General features: G+C 41.8%; 1 protein-coding gene across 2 annotated transcripts in view; it reads right to left on the minus strand.

The window, feature by feature from the left end:
• SASH1 (SAM and SH3 domain containing 1) overlaps window positions 1-17990 on the minus strand; it is a 259869-nt gene that overhangs the window by 188469 nt on the left and 53410 nt on the right. The window contains exon 1 of one of the 2 annotated variants that reach the window (XM_006080289.4): window positions 2163-2960. The exons of the other annotated variant lie outside the window; for it this stretch is intronic. Within the exon in view, the coding sequence (XP_006080351.2) occupies window positions 2163-2291 (129 nt within the window). The 5' untranslated portion in view covers window positions 2292-2960. Of the gene's footprint in view, window positions 1-2162; window positions 2961-17990 lie in introns of those variants that run through there. 2 annotated transcript variants of the gene reach the window in all.

Genomic DNA, 17990 nt, shown 5'->3' on the forward strand with positions numbered 1-17990 from the left:
TGCCTAAGGAACAATCTTGATGCCCAAGATTTAAAGGAAAAGAAGATCTTATAAAAGATGGGAAAGCAGGAGTGAACACTACCTGTTTAGGACAACTGTTACCGTCTTTCAGCCTCACACCGAACTAAATATTAGCTCTGTAAGAAGCACATATTTTCTTTTCTCCTGCATCGGCCTTTTGAATAACAGGTTTGGGCTTTTTGAGCCCCACCCCGTCTTCTAACTCAGCCAAAGAACACTCTGCTACGACTGATCCAACAGTGCTGGAATCTGCCAGGGAAGGGAGAGTCACTCTTCAGAAAGTGCTACATGCCACCCCCACCCCCAAACGACCCTGAGCCCACACTTCAATATAAGTGAGCCCCTCCAAGCCTTCCCTCCCCAGCCCACACCCTACTAAGAGATGCAAACCAATTTTCTCAGTGACTGAAAATTTAGAGTGAGACCTAAGCAAGAAAGAGCAAGATAAGCTTCTGCTGGATGAACTTAAAATACAGTCTATCACCCCAACTTTTATATATGTTCATTGAGTTTTCTGGAATTTCACTGAAGGCCCGTATTCATCAGTAATGTTCAGAAAATGCAAATAGCATAACTTGAAGTGTTTCTCAATATATATTTTTAAAATATTGGAGCGCCCTTGTGAGACGGCCCACACTCTGTCTATGGAGTGTGTATTTCCCTGAACAAATCTGCTTCCAAAAAATAAGTAAAATAAAATATCAGAGAGTGAGAAGAGCAGGTAGAAATCTTTGACCAACCTTCCCTGGCTCTCGGCATAAGAATAATCATTAAAACCAAAGGACACCTAAAGATGGAATAACTGGGACTTTTAGGATCTCTGGAAAGATGGGCCACAAGATTATTTGCAAGAAAAAAAATAGCCATTACTTATTGTTGCTCAGTTGCTCAGTGTATCCAGCTCTTTGCGACCCCATGGACTGCAGCATGCCAGGCTTCCGTGTCCTTCGCTATTTCCCTGAGTTTGCTCACTCACCTCTGCCGCCCCCTTCTATTAATACTAGTATGCTGAGCACTAGCTATATATCAACTTAGCTAAATCTCAGAAAATCCAAGAAGCAGATCTTCTTTGCTTCACTTTTCAGGTGATGAAATAGATGAGTGCAGTTGGGTACCTTGGCCAAGATGATGTAGTCAGTCAATAGGAGGACTGGGATCTGAATCCAGGCTCACTCACTACAAAACCCAAGAGCTGAATCACTGTGGTAAAAATGGTTTCATCATTCCCAAAGAGCTTCTTTCAACAAACTACACCTCCTTCTATTATAAAAAAAAAAAAAAATCTCCAAGTAAATACAGAGCCTCTTCCAATTGGCTTCCACAACAGCCAATTCCAAATCTTTACATTGAAGTTGACTTTTTAGATGTGGAATAAGATGCCAGGCTTACTTTATGTGTGGAGTAAGGTGCCTGACCTACCACACATCTGATTCCAGTCTACCTGCCTCTTTACAGCTCCATCAAAGCAAATCTACTAATTCCTCAAGGCGCTGAACCCCGAACAAGTTAAAGCTTCATCTTCCATGCCTAAAAACTATTTTTCAGAAATTATGCCAAATCCAGGGGCGGGTTTAGTTACTGGACATTTCAAAATACATGACAATACAGATTTAGCAGAATAAGCCCTATTGTTTTTAGCCCCAAACACATAACAAATATCCTGTAATTCTACAAATTGAAAACTGCAGAGTATGTTAGTTAACTTGTTGTGGTTCTGAGCAAGGAGGTAATTGTTTTCCTCTCCTGTTCAGACAACAAATAAACATCAGTAAAATCAGCCTCTTCCCAAATCCACAGCAGCCAAACACGGTTTGTTTACATCCAGTCTTTGAAAGACTCTTCCTCTGTCTTTTTCCACACCAACTTCTCAGCAGGTGTCCCAGATTACACTGTGCAACACCACACCGATTGTTTAAAACGTCTATCTTTGATCTGATCTGTGGCTGGTTATTTTTTAATTAGGTTTTTGAAATCCTAAACCTTGTGGATTTAACCCCTTAAGAATTAGAGCCGGAGAAGGACGACCCCCAAGGGGTGGGCTGGCCGAGTCAGCGAGCGCCCAGGAACGCGAGGTCCCCCAGAGGCTGCCCTGCTCCGGGGGCACCCACGACCCGCCCTCCTCGCGCCTCCAGGTAACTCACCAGGATGCCCATCACGTCGGTCCAGAGCCGGGAGAACGCCTCGGACATGCCCGCGCCCACCTCGGGCTCCGAAGCGGGCTCGGGCTCCGGCTCGAGCGCCGCGCCGGCGGCTCCCGCGTCTTGCTCCATGGCCGGGTCCCCGGGGCACCCTGGCCCCGCAGCCGCGCGCGCCCGGCCCCGGGAGCCGGTCCCCGCCCGCCGCGTCACCACCGAGCCGCGCCCCCGCGCCGCATCCCCCGCGGCCCCGGGCTCCGACCCGGCGGGGGCCCCCCGGGGCAAGCGGCCGCTCCTCGGCTCTAGGTGGCTGCGGGCCGCGCGACTGACAAGTCCGGGAACTTTCCCAGCTCGGGCTCGGCTCGGCGGCGGGGCAGCAGGAGGCAAAGTTCGCACCACTGAGTTTACCCGCGGGGAACTCTGGCGGCCCCAGCAGCGATGCACGCCGCTGCAAAGGCGTCTCTTCCTGCGGCCGGGACCGACTAACTGGGCACGCGACTCAGTGCTTCCAGAATGTCTGGGCAGGGCCCTGCCGGGTGACCGAGCTGCCTCGGGAACTTGGAGGGAACTCCCTGGCCCCCTCTCTTCAAAATGAGCTCTTCCAGCTCCACATGACTCTCTCCCCTCGACGCTAAAGAAAGCGTTTAGCAACAAAAGGTGCTCTGATGTCAGGCTCTTTGCATGGAAATGAGCCACAGACAGGAGAACAAATCGCCTGTTGAAAGAGCGGCCGCCTGCAGCCTCTCGCCTGCACAAGTTTCCAATCACGCCATTCACCGACACAGTCTTGGTCCCAGAAACTCGAGAAAGTTAATCTTTAAGCGAGTCCTACCCAAGAGTTCCCAAACAGTGAGTGTCACAACGCACACCTCGCCCCTCCCGAAGTCAAGCGACCTCAGGAATTACAACTCTCTGCCTCTGGCAGCCGAGACTTGGAAAAACAAGTGTGAAAGCTTGGGCACGAGCCATTGTTTGGCTCGTGTTTATGATGTTTATTACGAGTGGGGACATTTTGGTTCCCGGATGCCGGCAATGCTCTGCATTGCTAGGGGTTTCAGCGCTTTAGGGGAAATGCCCTGGGTTTTAATGGTTTCTTTAATGTAAGGACCGGCGTGGGGTGGGCGAGTGGGGAGGCGGATTTTCAAAAGGAAGTGCTATGGTTGTAACCAGTAAGCCAGCACACTTGGGGCCCCGTGTGTGTTTTTCTAAGGACAAAATCCATGACGGATTTATTTTATGAGGGAAATAGCCCTATAGAGGTGTTTCTCCTTTTGTGATTATTTCCTTAAAAACCACTCAACTTTCCCTGGGAGATGACGATCCACACTGGATTGGGTGATTGATCACTTTGTAAAGCAGTTCAGCAACCACGAGGAACCGCCTCTCTGTTAAAGGGCTGCTCTGTTAAAGGAGTGCTTCAAAAACCCAAGTGAGATGCCCCTCGGACAGAGTCCTCCCTGGGGCACCTCCCTGGTGTTTTTTTTTTTTTTTTTTTTCTGCCTTCTGGGTCCACATAAAAGAAGAGGCAAAAGAGCAAGTCCTTGAAATCCCTTCCCTCAAGCATTAATTACCAAAATCCAATAAATGAAGAGCCCTTAGAGGAAAGTTCAAAATTGGAAGGAAAAAAAAAAAAAAAACTTTTACAAAGGTAATTAAATTTATAAGCATAATCCCCAATGACAATATTTTTGAAAGGAAAGAAAAGGAATGAGAAAGCTCTCCCTTGATAGTCAGAAGGCATTGTGCTGAAGTGGAGTGCTGGGTGCAGAGTCAGTGTGACCAGGCCTACTGCTTTCCTGGGTTGATCCTGGTGCCAGGTGTGTGTTCTAAAATTCTGGGAATCCAAATAAATTCATTAAAGCAGTGCTGGGCTTTTTAAAATTATCATCATCATCATCACCTCTATAAAGACATGAAAATAAGTAAATGATGAAAAAAGGTAAAATAACCGTTGAATTGATTTTACGTATATTTAAGAATTTCAGTGTACTAGCCATGTGGTACCTTACTCAATGGGCTTCCCTGGTGGCTTCCCTGGTTAAGAATCCACCTGCCAATGCAGGAGACTGGGGTTCGATCCCTGGGTCGGGAAGATGTCCTGGTGCAGGAAATGACTACCCGCTCCAGTATTCTTGCCTGGGAAATTCCATAAACAGAGGAGCCTGGTGGGCTACAGTCCATGTGGTCACAGAGTCAGACATGACTTAGCAACTAAACAACAACAACATCTTACTCAATCCAAGAAAATACAAAGGACAGTGCTGCTTCTACTGGGGCTGCATAAACACATTATGGCAAGGGACTGAGCATGAAGCCAAACAAGAAGGATGGTGGGAGCATGAGTCTCCAGTGCCAAGCATGAGTCTTTCTTCCTGACTCATCAGAGGACCTGAGGGCAAAGCAGTGAACTTTTCTGCATTTCTATTTCCCCATCCTAGATGAAGCAAGGCCACACTAATTGCCACCTACCTCCTCAGAGGTGATATTACATTTCAGGGTCATCTAAAGATAGGTATTATTTAGCAACAACAGAAACACATCTCAATATAATTAAATCTTAGCCATCATTTTGGCAATCAGAGAATCAAGCTACCCTAGATATTTGAGGTCCTTTTCCTGGTGCTGCCTAATAAATGGATAGGGAAATAAATAATACATTTGAGGAGGAATGTTGGTACCTGTAATTTTGCTGTCTGTACATAAATATGAAATTCTGAGCAGTCATTTTTCTTCTTATAGAACACAATTTTTTTGACATTCGAAAAATGAAGCTGAACCTTTTCACGGATCAACTTCATGAAGCTTCTACTCAAAATGATTCTGATTACTTCTCCCAAATTGAGCCTTTTCTCCACGGCCAATTCTTCCCAAAAAATTCCTTCAAGGGCTTTTTAACAAAATATAAAGAATAATCAGCAACATCATTATCATGATCATATTATTTCAGAGTCCCCTAGGGTACCATTCACAAAGAGCTTTTTATAATAGAATTATACCCCCCATGAGGGTGGAAAAGGGCCTTTAAGATGACCTGGATCAAATCCCTCATATTGAAGATGAAGAAATAGGCTCTGGAGAACTTGAATGATCACTCCAAGTGAACAAATGGAGCAGACTCAAAGTCAGATGACTTCAGTACTTTTAAAAATTCTTTCATCTACACTGTAATGTATTTGATTCCCACAAAGCTCTGTAAGGTGGGCAAGTGTAGATTTGCCATTAAAGATGTGATATGGAAAGTATCCACTGACTCGATGGACATGAGTTTGAGCAGGTTCCGGGAGTTACTGGTGGACAGGGAAGTCTGGCGTGCTGCAGTCCATGGGGTCGCAAAGAGTTGGACACAACTGAGTGACTGCACTGAACACATAGGAATCCTTTTGTCTTTCCATCAAGGCTCTCCCTCAACCAACTCACTGGAATTGTTACAACACTGGTAAGTGAATTCCAAGGACAGAAAGGGACCTAGAACAAGATTTTTTAGATATCTAGTAGAGACCCAAAAGTGGACTGAAATCAGTTCTCTGTGTTCTGATAAATGTTTATTGCAATGAACTATTAGAATGCATTGAATGAAAGTAAATACTGGAAATACACCTATCCCAATAAGTGTTATTTCTTGGAAAATTAGCCTCAGTCGTTGTTTAGTCGCTAAGTGGTATCTGACTCTTTTGCAACCCTATGGACTGTAGCTTGCCAGGTATCTCTGTCCATGGGATTTTTCAGGCAAGAACATTGCCATTTCCTTCTCCAGGTGAACTTCCCAAGCCAGGGATCAAAGCTGAGTCTCCTGCATTGTCAGAAGGATTCTTTACCACTGAGCCACTTGGGAAGCCCAAATCTCAGTCATACAGCTGCACAATGCATGGAGCACAGAAGTCCATACATACACACATACACATATAAATGCACATACTGGACTGCTTTGTGAAAAAGTGGTTCTGACTATGTGGCAGGATTACAAATTTAAAAGCCAGTAGTCTAGAAGTTACAAGGTGTTGCCTGCAGCCTATTTAGGACATCTTTTTTTTTTTTTCATGATTTTTATTTGGATCCTCAACTAGCAACTTTTAAAAATTTTATTTATTTTTATTTATTGGCTGTGCTGGGTCTCCACTGCTGCATGCAGGCTTTCTCTATTTGTGGCAAGCGGGGGCTCCTCTCTTGTTGCTGTGCTTAGGCTTCTCATTGCAGTGGCTTCTCTTGTTGCAGAGCACAGGCTCTAGGTGCATCGGCTTCAACAGTTTCGACATATGGCCTTAGTTGCCCTGCAGAGTGTGGGATCTTCTCGGATCAGAGATCAAACCCATGTTCCCTGCAATGGCAGGCAGGTTCCTAACCACTGGGCCACCAGGGAAGCCCTAGGACATGATGCCTGGCAGTGAAGGTAGAGTTTGGCAGCAGCACAAATATAATGGATTCAGGACAGAGTTGAGTTTGAATTTCACCCAGGTTTCTATAAGATATTGGGCAAGTTATTTATCTCATTTGTAAAGTGGGAGAATTCAGCTATTTAATACAGCAGCTATGAGGTTGTATGTGAATGTGCAGGTAGTAACTCTATGAATTAGAACTTTTTCTCCCTTTTCCCTCCTTTTGCCCTCCACCTACCCACTCATACCATGAGGTTTATATCTATAAAATGTCCTTGTCCATACCTGTCTGTTGGATCACATTATAAAAGTGCTAAGTTTTCTAGTACATGCAAAAAAGAATTCCTAGCCCTGGAGTGTGGCTGCTGAGTAAAAGGTCTGGGAAGGCAGAGTGGAGTGATAAGGACTATTCAATTTTGAAAGTAAAAATAGCAATAACAGCAGTACCAATGTTATTTATTGAAAATCAACTTTATCTCAAGCACTGTGATTGACATTTTTAAAATAGTTTATTTAAACTTTAAATAGAATTTGTGACTTCTCACTACAATCCGTCCATCCCACCCTGCTCGCATCCCATTACATCCATCCACTGGTTCAAGCTACCAACCTCAGAGACATGACTGATTCCTTCCCACCTCACCATCACTCCCTTCTAACCATGAACAAGCCCTGTGGACCCTACTTCCTAAATATATGCCGAGTTCATCCACTTCTCTCTGTCTCTACTACCACCTTAGTTCATACTAGCTCCATCTTTTAGACTACTTTATTTGGATCAGTGCTTCTCAAAGTGTGGACTCAAGAAGAAAAGTATTGGCATAGCCTAATTTGTTGGAAATGTAAATTTCTAGGCCCCAGCCCCCAAGTCTACAGAGTCAGACACAGTGATCTGCAGTTTAACAAGCTCCCCCAGGTGATTGTGATATCTACACAAATTTGAGAGCCGCTAGGAACTTGGGACTGTCAGAATAAGGAAAGGAACACATTGCCAAGGGAAGGTAAAATTTTAAAATATAATCTATTGAAAAACTAAACCAGTGGATGGCTTTTAAAATTAGTTGGTAAAAGAAACCATCATGAGATATGTGAATGGAGTTCCCCAAATCAGATACTCAGAGACATTTAAGGACAGACAATAAAATGTTAAATGTATTTATTGGAATAAACTGTATTATCCATAAGAATAGCACAGCTTCATTCAAACCTTGTTATTTTTTATTTCATTGTTATTAATTTTTTTTTATTTTTATTTTTTAACTTTTCAGCCATGCTACAAGGCATGCAGGATCTTAGTTCCCTACTGTGGATTGAACCCATGGCCTCTGCAATGGAAGCATGGAGTCTTAACCATTGGACTGCCAGGGAAGTCCCCAAATACTTGTTACTTTTTAAAGGTAACACATTTTCTACAGAAAAAAAAAAAAAAGTGAGATTAAGCAGATGTTAAATCCAAAAGATTATAAATAGTCTAATTTATTTTTTTACCATACTGCCTTCTGAAATTGATCTATGAAAATAGATAAGCTCATTTACTTTTTGCCTACAGTCAGCAACGCTCTCTGGCACTCCAACGCTGGGCATTCCACAATGCCTCCGGGGTGGGGGGACTAACTTCAAGGAAACACTGAAATTCGAAAACATTTTTCCGCTTGACAATCGCAAACACATTTTTTCCACAACTACCTTAAAAGTGAGCCAAATCCCTGCTAAAGCATTACCTGTTTAAAAGTCTTCATCTTGGTGTATTTGGTAAGAGAGATGGAGAAAAGAACTAAGAGCAAACTAAAAAGAAAAATTAAAACCAAGTGAAGACAGCCCAAATAGGCTGTGGAGAGAAGGTAAATAAACAAAATGATGATTCAGAGCTCTAAATACTTTTCTCTGAAATCTCTTCTCCCACTCTGATAAGAAAGGTTACCAGCCTAGCCAGTTAGGTTTTCCTCTGTGTTGATGCTCTGTAAACACCAAGGTTTTGCCTGGGAATTATTCCTCCAGATAGACACTGTGACCGATATTTCATTTTGCATAGTTGGGTCAGACAAGATGATTTGTAAACCCATTCGTAATTCTGAAACATGAGGATTCTGAACTATTCAGTAATACATATTATAGACAAGAAGAAAAAGACTCTGAGTGGGCTGGTTCTGGTGTGTGCATGTTAGTGGCTCAGTCATGTCTGACTCTTTGTGATCGATCGCACAGACTGTAGCCCACCAGGCTCTTCTGTCCATGGAATTCTCCAGGCAAGAATACTGGAATGGGTAGCCATTCCCTTCTCCAGGGGATCGTCCCGACCCAAGTATCAAACCTGGGTCTCCTGCATTGCAGGCAAATTCTTTACCATCTGAGCTACCAGTGAAGCCCTTCCAACACTGAATTCACAATGTTTAAGGCAAAGAATCCAAAGACTTCAACTCACCATAAAACAACTTCTGAATTAACACGGGAGCAGTATCTCCTGTGGAGAGCTGTGAAATTCTCTGAGAGCTACCTGACACTGAAAAGCAGAAAAAAAGGAAGCATGGAGAGCGAATGGTCTGGAGAATCATACTCCCTGCTATTTATCTTTTAACTTATGAGAGTGTAAGGAAAAAAAAAAAAAAAAAAGGAATGTGTTAATAAGGGACCAGAGACTATGTTAAATATTTCCAAATTATGCAAGGAAAGTCTTAAAAAGCACAGCTGGGAAGTATCATCCACCAAACAAATTGCTTCATCAGTCTTGTGTATTTTATAAACTTTACCCAAAGCCTACTTGGCTGTCTCTATTGCTTAAACGTGGTCATGAAAAATATTTTTTTATTCCCCATTACTTTCAAAGGCTCCAATTAAGACTATGGCCTTGCTTCTTTGAAGTGCAATGTTATAGACATAGAACAAAAGATTCTCACTCACAAAATCAATCCCAGAAACCACAGAAAACTATTATAAATCTTATCCAGAATTGATGTATTATCCAGAATACTCTGGTTGAACAACAATAAATATTAATTTATAATTAATGACATTTGCATATGACTATTAACAAAGGAGGGGGGTGTTGAGCCGAGTATAGCATTCTAGAAAAAGTATGCACTGACTCATTAAAACAAAGGAAAGTGTGATTATCCTTTTTTACTACTCCTTTTTTTTTTTTTTAAAGAGTCACATATCTACTATATAAATTACTTGAGGAAGAACCATGAGTCTTAAATGCATTGCCCAGCCTGATGGTAACTGTATACAGATTGGCTTTCTTCTGTTCTTTCATGGAGGAGCCGGTACTCTGGATTACAAGGAATGAGGTTTTTATACTTCTAAAATGTTATATGTTGGCTGTTTTAAAGTGAAACTCGTATTCTTGTTTCTAAAGAAATAGAGAAAGGAAAGAAGGACGGGACAAAGAGAGAGAGAGAGAAAATGTCTTAACTTTCCCTTTAGCTGTAAAATTCTATCATTTTAGAATCTCAGAAGCATAGCTTCCTTCTCACACAGTCTAACTCCCTTCCTTTCCATGTATAGCAAGTTTTTTCAGTCTCTCCTCAGTCATTCAAAGCCATTTTCCTCTTCTGGGTACTTTCTTTCAAACTGCATTTCCTGTGACACACTCAGAGGCACACACGCATGCGCGCACATGCATACACAAAGGCCCAGTTATCTCAGCTTTTTTTCTGAGCTGCCTTATACAATTGAAGATAAAAATAAATGAACTTGGTGAAGAGCTCATCAGAAGAGGTGGCGCCATGAGAATGTCTCAATGAGCTTCTCACATATAGAGATAGAAGGTTAAGTGACAGGACACTGGTGTCATGGCTATTTCTTTAAATAGTGCTTTGGTCAAGTTTAGTGAAACGATTCCCTGTCTTGGGAAGCACGTTACACGCTCTGTTCCTGTGGTGAGTGCTGGCTGGGATGAGGATTGAAATCTAAGAGAAATATTAATATGGGTAAGCAGGCACTAGATTTTAGCACCATTTCCCTCTCAAGGAACACAAATATTTTTAAAGGAACAAATAAATGGATTGCCTAGGCATAAATTTTTCCTATGCCTTACAAATGAAACAACTAGGTTCTAGCTTCTCTTTATCTAATGAATGTTCTCAAAACTCAGATGATGTTGATTCCAATTGCAAAGAGACACAACAAAGGCCCCTTGTTCTAGAAATGAGGTCATTTGGACAGTCCATCCATTAAGAAAAAGCCTATTTTGCTTTCAGAGGTCACCTATTGGGGCAGGAAATCCATGTTTCAGCCAGTGAACTAACATCTGGCCTAAGTCTTCTGGGCTGAAATGTCAATTTCCTGGTCTAAATGGAACACACATGAAAGGAAAAGAGATGAAAAATACAATTTTTTTCCTTTTTTTTTTTTTTAAGCCATGCTCTGAGGCTTGCAAGATCTTAGTTCCCTTACCAAGGACTGAACCCAGGGCCACGGCAGTTAAAGTGCCAAGTCCTAACCAGTAGACTACCAGGGACCTCCCAAAATGTTTTCCCAGAAAAGTTACTCTTTAGTGACTAAGACCAAAAAAAACCAAAAAAACAAAAACCAACAACAGTAAAATACCCATGTGAAAATTTTATTTCTTTCTGTAATAACTACTGAAAGGTAAAATTAAGAGGCTAGGGATTAGTGATCGCAAAGGGACAAATCAGTCATTCAATCCTACTTTCATAATAAATCTACTTTAGAAAGACTAATTATGATTCATGATGGCTCATCCCCAGCTGGCCCAGATTTGCTTTTGTACTATGAGGAGTGGAAGTAGGGGGAAAGTTTACTAACTAAATTAACAGGATAAAAATTTAAAAAGAGAAAGTGGGACTTTCCTGGTGGCCCAGTGGTTAGGACTGTGCTTTCAATGCAGGAGGCATGGGTTCGATCCTTGGTGGGGGATCTATGATGCCCCTTGGCATCATGATCCCACATGATGCTTGGTCGTACCAAAAAAAAAAAAATCAGTATAAAAAAAGGAGAAAAACAAAGAATACTTAATCAACATATAAAAACCAGTCTTTTAAAGCCGATTAAAAGTACCATAAGGGCTTCCCCGGTGACTCAGTGGTAAAGAATCCACCTGCAATGCAGGAGACATGGGTTCAGTCCCTGGGTTGGGAAGATCCTCTGGAGGAGGGCGTGGCAACCTACTCCAGTGTTCTTTCCTGGAGAATCCCATGGACTGAGAAGCCTGGTGGGCTACAGTCTATGGGGTCACAAAGAGTCAGACATGACTGAAGCGACTGGACATGCTGGCACTCAAAAGTGCCAGAAAACATTTCATGTGTAATTCTTCTAAATAAGTCGCCCAAATTTATGACACTTTTGGTATTCTTTGATAATATTCCATAATTTTGACTAGTCTTTCTTCTATGTGTTCAAATTAGAGTGATTTTGGTCCTTCATTCATTTATTCATCAGGTGATAAATACTGATTGAGTTCTGGTTACATATGACATCATATTAGGTATTGAAAAAAGATAACCCTGGTTCTCAGGAGCATCTAATCAGGAGTATAAAATCCTTATTTTGTTGAAATTAATTTGTTAAATTGTCCCATTTAATTTATAATTCATGACAATATGGAGTCTAGAAGAGGGAAAGTGCAAATTGCAAAGTGCAAAGTGCAAATTGAGAAAACACAACTTTTCAAGTCATACTACTAATTTAAGCAAGAGGCTAACATGGATTAACAATGGGGACACTTAGCTCATGTTCCTGCCTGATCCCACACTGCTGATCCCACACTGCTTTCCAGCTTGATTTTCTGCTGTGATCCAACATAGAGTTATTCTGGAAGGCTCTTACCTACTTTGCCCCACATTCTGAATTTCCTACTTTACGTTTCTCTGTTTTGTTCAGTGGGTTCATTTTCCCTGAAATACTCCTGCTTTCTCCCTCCAGCTTTGTTGAGATATAATTGACTTCTTGTGTAAGTTTAAGGTGTACAATATGTTCATTTTTTACACTTATATATTGCAAAATGGTTACCACCACGCTGTTAGCTAACACCTTTATGACCAGTCATATCAGATAATTACCATCTTTTTTGTGGTGAGAACTATAAGATCTGCTCTCTTAGCAACTTTCAAGTATATAATACAGTAGTATATTCCAGGTTTCTCTGGTGTATGTAATACAGTACTATAAAACATTAATCACCATGCTGTGTATTGGATTCCCGGAACTTATAACTGGAAGTCTGTACCCAGTGGGCAATATCTTCCCTGTTCCTGCACTCCTAGCCCCTGGGAACCACCATTCTACTCTCTGCTTCTATGCGTTGTCCTCTCTTTGATTCCACATGTAAGTGGTATCATGGCTTCCCGGGTGGCTCAGTGCTAAGGAATCGCCTGCGATGCAGCACTCACAGGAGGTACAGGTGTGATCCCTGGGTGGGAAAGATTCCCTGGAGGGAGGCCATGGGAAGGCACTCTAGTATTCTTGCCTGGAGAATCCCATGGATAGAGGAGCCTGGTGAGTTACAGTCCATGGAGTCACAAGAGTCGGATATGACTGAAGCAAGTTAGCACAAACATGCACATAAGTGGTATCATACGGTATTCATTTTTCTCTGTCTGACTTCTTTCACTTAGTATAAGGCTCTCAAAGTTCATCCATATTGTCACAAATGGTAGGATTTCTTTCTCATGGCTGAATAATATTGGATATATATATATATACATATATATATATAAAACACATCTTCTTTATCCATTCATCTATTGATAATTTGGTTATTTCCATATCTTGTTTATTGTGAATAATACTTCAAGGAACATGGGAGTGCAGATATTTCTTTGAGATTCTTTTTCATTCCCTTTGAATATATACCCAGAAGCAGAATTGCTGGATCATATGGTAGTCCTATTTTTAACTTTTTTGAGGAAACTTCATACTGTTTTCCATAGTGACCGCACAATTTATATTCTCATCTATAGTTCACAAATGTTCCTTTTTCTCAGGTATCCTTATTTTCTGAAAGGGTATGGGTCGTTATGATGAGTAGCAAAGAATGAAATCCACTGGTGTAAACGAGATTGTAAAACCAAGAAAGACAGAACTTGGGGAATACCAGCATTCAAGAGAACAACATGGGGACCTCCCTGGTAGTCAGTGACTAAGACTGGATGCTCCCAATGCAGGGGACCCAGGGTCAGTCTGGTCAGGGAACTGGATCCCATATGCTGCAACTAAGAGCTGATGCAGCCAAATAAGTAAATTAATAAAATTTTAAAAAAGAGAGAGAGAACAAGATGGGGTCATGACATAATGTCTGATTGAGAGTAGTCCCAGGGGTAGAGAATCATGATGGCATGATGTCAAGGGAGCTGAGGATTATAGGAAGGAGGGTGGGATCAATGCCCAACATTAGCAATGTCTAGCATTATGGAAAAGTCAACTGCGAGCATATCAACCGAGTGTTCATTCTGGGGGTCACTGGTAACGCTACTGAGCCAATGCAATTTCATCATAGTGGAAGGAGCAAAAACAAGATTGCAGAGGAGTGATGAAATGATGGGAGAAAAATGGGCGAAGAAAGATGATAGAAGGGATCACAAGGTTTGAAGAAATGTTTTTAAGCATGTGAAAGATTTGCGCAAATTTTTAAGGCAAGCAGAAAAGGAATAGTAAAGGAGAAGAGACTGGAAATTTAAGAGAAGGTGAAGTGAAGTGAAGTGAAAGTCGCTCAGTCGTGTCTGACCCTTTTCAACCCAATGGACTGTACAGTCCATGGAATTCTCCAGGCCAGAATACTGGAGTGGGTAGCCTTTCCCTTTTCCAGGGGATCTTTCCAACCCAGGGATCGAACCCAGGTCTCCCACATTGCAGGCAGATTCTTTACCAGATGAGCCACAAGGGAAGCCCTTAAGAGAACTAATACTAGAATAAGATCCCAGAGGAGATGATGGTGATGATAATAATAATTTACATTTTTGAGAAATTATTGTTGGCAGGTTTCTCTCATACAGTGCTGAACAGAGTACCCCTTTCCTATTAACACATGTTTCCTACTCAGTAATACAATATACAATATGCAGGTCAGGAAGCAATAGTTAGAACTGGACATGGAACAACAGACTGGTTCCAAATAGGAAAAGGAGTATGTCAAGGCTGTATATTGTCACCCTGCTTATTTAACTTCTATGCAGAGTACATCATGAGAAACGCTAGGCTGGAAGAAGCACAAGCTGGAATCAAGATTGCCAGGAGAAATATCAATAACCTCAGATATGCAGATGACACCACCCTTATGGCAGAAGTGAAGAGGAACTAAAAAGCCTCTTGATGAAAGTGAAAGAGGAGAGTGAAAAAGTTGGCTTAAAGCTCAACATTCAGAAAACTAAGATCATGGCATCTGGTCCCATCACTTCATGGGAAATAGATGGGGAAACAGTGGAAACAGTGTCAGACTTTATTTTTGGGGGCTCAAAAATCTCTGCAGATGGTGATTGCAGCCATGAAATTAAAAGATGCTTATTCCTTGGAAGAAAAGTTATGACCAACCTAGATAGCATATTAAAAAGCAGAGACATTACCAACAAAAGTCCGTCTAGTCAAGGCTATGGTTTTTCTGGTAGTCATGTATGGATGTGAGAGTTGGACTGTGAAGAAAGCTGAGTGCCAAAGAATTGATACTTTTGAACTGTGGTGTTGGAGAAGACTCTTGAGAGTCCCTTGGACTGCAAGGAGATCCAACCAGTCCATTCTAAAGGAGATCAGTCCTGGGTGTTCATTGGAAGGACTGATGCTGAGGCTGAAACTCCAATACTTTGGCCACCTCATGCAAAGAGTTGACTCATTGGAAAAGACTCTGATGTTGGGAGGGATTTGGGACAGGAGGAGAAGGGGAAGACAGAGGATGAGAAGGCTGGATGGTGTCACTGACTTGATGGACATGAGTTTGAGTGAACTCCTGGAGTTGGTGATGGACAGGGAGGCCTGGCATGCTGCAATTCATGGGGTCACAAAGAGTCGGACATGAACTGAGCAACTAAACTGAACTGAACTGAATATAGTTGATCAGATGTAAGCATTCTAAGAAAGAATCACATTCCAGTCACATTTTACCAATGCTAGACCCAGATTATCTTCAATGAATTTTAGGATTTTCACAAGTCCTCATTCATACATTTCAGATATTTCAGGTTGATAAGTGTTTACTGAGTGTCTATCCTCTACTAAGGGCTTCGCATGTGGCTCAGTGGTAAAGAATCTGCCTGCTAAGCAAGAGATGCAGATTAGATCCTGGGGTCAGGAAGATTCCCTGGAGAAGGAAATGGCAATCCACTCCAATATTCTTACCTGGAAAATCCCATGGATAGAGGAATCTGGCGGGCTACAGTCCACAGGGTCAGAAAGAGTCAGACATGACAGCGACTAAACAACAAATTCTGTACAAAGCGTTGGGAAGTATGAAAAGTCACAGATTCAGACCTTGATGAACTTAGTCTACTGAAGCAAATGGACACATAAATATTCTCAACGCAGTCAGACAAAAGAATCCATAGGCCATTTATGAACTGAGACACTGGAGGGTCATGGCAGCCTAGAGGCATCATGGGAGCCTTCCGATAAGCGGTTTCATCTGAGTTAAAATAGTCTTCAAGGAAAGGTTGAAATTAACCAGTCAGATGGAGGCTAAGCTGGTTTCAGAGAACAACAGGAACAAAAAGCACAAAGACATACAATAACATTATGTGTCAGAGGAACTTGATACTATCTCTTTTAAAAAGTGCTAGTGAGTGTTCTTGCCTGGAGAATCCCAGGGACGGGGGAACCTGGTGGGCTGCCGTCTATGGGGTCACACAGAGTCGGACACGACTGAAGCGACTTAGCAGCAGCAGTAAGGAAATGACTAGATCCAAAGCTCAGAGAACAAGGTGGTCAGTCACACTGCACCTTGTCTGCAGTCAACTAAGGTGAGTCTTAAGGCTCTGGGAGAGGGCATCCTTTGTATTTTAATGCTTCCTGATTTCCTTTCAGGGATGGTAATCTTCATTTTGGGCTTCACTGGTGGCTCAGTGTAAAGAATCCGCCTGACAATGCAAGAGATGCAGGTTCCATCCCTGGGTTGGGAAGATCCCTTGGAGGAGGAAATGGCCACCTACTCCAATATTCTTCCCTGGAAAATTCCATGGACAGAGGAGCCTGGCAGACTACAGTCCATGGGGTGGCAAAAATCACACAAAACTTAACGATGAAATAACAACAGCAACAACCTTCATTTCACTTGCCAAGTGCACCATGTACCACTGAGAGTCCCTGGGCTTAATTGGCAGTGCGACTACCTGCAGTAACAGAGTACGTATATGAAAAGCCATGGGCATGTCAGGGAGCTAGTAAAATTTGGAACACTTCATTCATGTGCAGGTCATACATGCTCAAAGGCATAATGATCCTTTCTTTTTCTTTCCAATATTAGTATATGGACCACCCCCTTGACATTTCCTAGCAGCAGTACCAATCAGCTTCACACAGAGGGTCTCGTCCTAAATCTCCCCACCAACTCTGTAATCTGAAGTAATTCACCATCTCCCTAGTTCTTGAGTCCTTAACTCTAAAATTAAGGGGGTGAAAAAAGATACTTGAGGTCTTTTCCATTTTTAACATTCTATATGACTATGAGTGAATGTTTTGGTATAGGGATTGTCTTAGGGAATAAGGAAGTAAAGACAAACTAAAAGTCTGGGGAGGAGGAAAATGGCTTTCTTGCTTAGCGGAAGGAATTTATATAATGGGTGGGTCAAGCTGTCCGGAAGACACCCCTTATAAGAAATGGTTGATGCATGCATTCTTGATGAGAGCAGAGTGTGCCTCAATTCTGCATCTAGAAATCAAGCAGTATCTTCATGAAGGTGGCAATGGAATGTGACTGATATAAACAAAATTATAAATGTAAATGGCTACAAGATTCAGAAATTTGGCAGGATGCATTAAAATCCCATAAAAACATTCAATCTTCTGATCCAGTATTTAGATTCCTGGGAATTTATCCTGGAAAATTGTCAGAAAGAAACGAGAAGCTCTGTGCTCAGCTTATTGCTGCATTTCTAAAATAACATTTAAAATTTAGAAAGAAGCTTCACATTGCACATGAGAAGAATGGTCAAATAAATAATGATATTGAAGGAGTAATATTTGTTGATTAAAATATCAGCATAAAAAATTGCCAGTATAAAGAACATGTAACAGCATGAAAAAATACCCTCTGTATGAAAAATTTAACTCTGAGAAATGAGGAGTGCAGATGTACAAACATGAGATGAGACTCTACCAATATGTCAGTGTTTGCATTCTAGTAGAAGCTCAGTAAATATCTTTTGAGCAAATAAATAAACCAAGTGAAATGAAAACTGGCAATGTATTAGGATGTCAGGATACTGAATTAAATTATCACTGAAAAATTTTCTCTTATTGTTTTTTAATGATGATCAGAGTTAAAGTTAATGGAGGTTACTCATTTATTAAGCGTTTATTG

The sequence above is a fragment of the Bubalus bubalis genome, chromosome 10, assembly GCF_019923935.1.
Source record: "Bubalus bubalis isolate 160015118507 breed Murrah chromosome 10, NDDB_SH_1, whole genome shotgun sequence".
Classification (NCBI taxonomy): Eukaryota; Metazoa; Chordata; class Mammalia; order Artiodactyla; family Bovidae; genus Bubalus; species Bubalus bubalis.